The following is a 3,439-nucleotide window of genomic DNA, read 5'->3' as shown; positions in this document are numbered from 1 at the left end:
TTTTAATTATTGAAGCAAAAATGGTACATGCATGCATACATATATGAGCCCCCCGTTCCATCAATTACTTTATTTTTATCATTAGGCGATCGTTTTTTTTAACAGTAACCCGTCCATCTGTGGACCACACGTGCCATTTTAGCGTATCCACGTGTCCGAAGTGAGCTAGTACGTGACTTACAACAGAAGAAGGGCAAGAGGTAATTAAATACTGTTCGACTATATTGTAATCTAGTTCTATAATCTGCTTATATTCGCTCATGATTCCGTTCATACTACGTAGGCAAAGGTCACCACTTCCCACCTTATATATATGCTGTCAGGCACGCCATCCAGATAGCTATCAAGGATTAATAGCCAACCCAAGATATATGGAGGACTACTACCTATTCCACACCCCACAAACACTCTTTATGGACTCCATCCCTCATGATCTCATGAACAACAATACCTTTGACGCAACCATCACAGATTATGATCATGTCTTCAATGAATTCATGCTCTTTGGAAATGAGTATGATGGCCATGGGCTGTGGTTGAAGAGTGAAAATATGTTCAATGGCGAAGGCAAAGGCACCTCAAATTCCGGCTTGCGCATCAATGCAGTCGAGGACTCTTCCGACATTTACTTGTCAGTAGATGGCAATGCACCTACAAGTAGGGTTGTCAAGGAGAGTCCTGAGGAGAAACAAGGTGATGGCAATTCCTCAGGCAGGACGACAAGGGTGGCGAAGTTGCGGAGAGATCGTTCGAAGACTTTGATCTCAGAGAGGCGGCGGCGTGGTCGAATGAAGGAGAAGCTCTATGAGCTGCGGTCCTTGGTTCCTAACATAACTAAGGTGTGCACTCTGATCAACCTTCAATCTTCTTGGTCCAAAACTTGACACACTAGTATTTGGCTTACTATATACAAGAAAAGGCTTAAATTATTTTTTTTTCTTAATGTATTTGTTTTGAGGCCCTTCATTTTTTTAAGCTTGTGGAATGCGTTTGGCTTGTGCCAATTAGATAAATTGATTGCATTTCTAAAGTCAAATCCATGTTTCTTTCAATGCGTCCATCTCCTCAATTGGCACTAGGATGACACTTGCATAGCTCATGTTTGACATTAAAGGGGGACCAATTACTTAAAGTAATAGTTCTTCTATTAAAACAAACCAAGAAACAAGATATGCCCAAGATAAGCACATTGGAGTAGTTTTTTGACTGTTTCATCGGTTCTCTCAACTGAATGATGCAGATGGACAAGGCTTCGATCATCGCCGATGCAGTTGGGTATGTGCAAAATCTTCAAAGGCAAGCAAGAAAGCTAGCAGAGGAAATCAGGCTGCTTGAATCCTCTTCAAAAGTAGATCAGTTGTCAGGAATTCTCTCCGAGAACAGCAGGAAGGCTTCACAAGTTGATCAGGGGAGAAGTAATCCAGTTGGGGGAAAGGTGTTGCAATTGATGGCTTTTGAAGTTCGCAAAGGAAGATTCTATGTGAGGTTGGAGTGCAGCAAGAATGAAGGTGTTTCATCATCCCTCTACACTGCAATCGAGTCTCTGGGGTGCTTCCATTTGGAGAGCTCTAACATTTCCATCGCTTCTGAAATATTCGTGCTAACTCTAAATGTAATTTTTTTTTTTCCAGCCTTTTTCTTCTTTAATTTGTGAGTATTCTTGGTGCATTAATTTTGAGACATCAACTGATTCATTCTTCTGGGTGTTAACAGGTCAGAGGATTCATGGAGGAGATGAACGTGTCCACTTTGAAGCTATGGGTAATGGGTGCCATTTTCAAGGAGGGATTTGAGTTCGAGATGACGGCAATCCTTTAAATCTTCTTTCCCTCGTAATCTAGTTTCCGAAATAAACCACTTAAACATGTTTCATTAGGAGTTGTAAATTGAGAAACTTTTCAAGATATTTTTGTTTACTGATCTTGAGATGAGGAAGTAGCAACAGAGAGAAACTCTCAATGATGTACCATTGCCGATGAGAAATAATTTTTATATGATACATCATCAAAGATATACATATAGTGTACCATACTCTAGTTTGGATATGGTTGCTTCCAAATTACGTTAAAAAGGAAAGTCTTAATGCCATAGCTTGTTGGACATCTATTTTGACAATTTTTTTGCGGGATTTAGCATGAAAACTTGAAATAAAGAAAATTTGAATTACAAAGCTCAATTGCTTTATTTTTTTTGGCTATTTTCCATTTTTTTTCTTTTGTAAAAATCATGGTTTAAGAAAGGATGGGCACATCCTCCTCATCAGCAACGTCCCTGTAGCCTAGGACATGCACAAGGTTGCATGCTCACCACCCTACAAGAGATGAGGAGGCCCTACCTATAAGTAGCACACAAATATAGCTTCAAGAATGGTTATGTCAACTCTTTGAGAGTTGACTAAACTGATTTAAGGCCTCCATTTGACTTATAATTAGCTCTTGACAGCCAGAAAGTTAATATGAATATAACAAGATATCTTATGACTTCTAGATAAAACCACCACCACCAACCTTATCCCATCAGGGGTTTTAAAACCCTTCTGCCACAAAATTATTGCATCCATGGTTCACCGATCATGTTTTCAAGGTTATAATTAGAAAACAGAGAGTCGCATCAAAAAAGCAACACACAAAAGGAAATAATAAGAAAAGAAGTTCTGAAGCATGATTTCAAACTCATTGATTCATATGGCTTCAATATCTGAGCTTTCAAGAAATTATGGCTTCAAATTCATTAATTCCCTGTCCCTACCATGAGATTTCAAAACAATTCCCTCATGATTATGATACAACTTTAATATCTGATTTTGTTCTTTCATTTTGTGGACAAGTGCTAATTCCCAGAGACGTGACTGAAAACTCTGTCATGTTTTTTCTTTTGAGTTCTACCATAACTTTGTCCTTGGTAGCACCTACCTGGAGGGCCAGAAACTGGCTGGGGTTAAAAAGGATTCAGGTTGCAGACCGTCCAAATGACAACATTTGCAACCTTGATCCATAACAATCGTTCAGCCTTTTGCAACGTTGATCAATACCCATCTTGGAATTGTCATCCAGTTGAAATTCCTTGACCCAAATTCCAAGACCAAGTCTGCCTTGTCCAATTCCATATCCCTGGATATTTTACTCGCATCTCCAGAGTTCAGAAACAAAGGCTCTTGGTAAACAAGGCCCGCAAAAGTCTAAAATGATGAGCTCAAACAAACGAAGACGTATAAATGTGCAAAATAATTCCAAAGAACATATACGGCACTACGGTAACATAACACATTAAACTGGGTCATGAAAGGCTCAAAACTATTTCTTTTCCAAGCATCAAGAAAAAACTGCTTAGTTAAGCCTGAGCTTTCTTTAGCTTTCTAGGAGGCAGCCGAGTCTCTGCCTGCAACATCAAAAAAGAATAAAGATCAAGTAAATGGAGTTACAATACTTGAAAAATAGCA

General features: G+C 39.1%; 1 protein-coding gene across 1 annotated transcript; it reads left to right on the top strand.

Annotated features, from left to right (window-relative positions):
• The first annotated feature begins 361 nt into the window (after positions 1-361).
• On the top strand, positions 362-2,008 carry LOC105032458 (transcription factor FER-LIKE IRON DEFICIENCY-INDUCED TRANSCRIPTION FACTOR-like). Its single transcript, XM_010906912.4, has 3 exons — positions 362-839; positions 1,241-1,612; positions 1,714-2,008. The coding sequence occupies exons 1-3, from the start codon at positions 372-374 to the stop codon at positions 1,816-1,818; spliced, it is 945 nt and encodes a 314-aa protein (XP_010905214.3). The 5' UTR covers positions 362-371; the 3' UTR covers positions 1,819-2,008.
• Positions 2,009-3,439: the final 1,431 nt, after the last annotated feature.

Source organism: Elaeis guineensis, chromosome 1, assembly GCF_000442705.2.
Source record: "Elaeis guineensis isolate ETL-2024a chromosome 1, EG11, whole genome shotgun sequence".
Classification (NCBI taxonomy): Eukaryota; Viridiplantae; Streptophyta; class Magnoliopsida; order Arecales; family Arecaceae; genus Elaeis; species Elaeis guineensis.
Note: the sequence above shows the minus strand (reverse complement) of the source record. Positions and strands in the feature narration are given on the sequence as shown.

Excerpts from the sequence above, each read along its gene's own strand:
- LOC105032458 (XM_010906912.4), top strand. The coding sequence starts at position 372 with ATGGAGGACTACTACCTATTCCACACCCCACAAACACTCTTTATGGAC. Across the intron at positions 840-1,240 it reads TGGTTCCTAACATAACTAAG|ATGGACAAGGCTTCGATCAT; the intron begins GTGTGCACTCTG and ends TGAATGATGCAG. Across the intron at positions 1,613-1,713 it reads TATTCGTGCTAACTCTAAAT|GTCAGAGGATTCATGGAGGA; the intron begins GTAATTTTTTTT and ends GGGTGTTAACAG.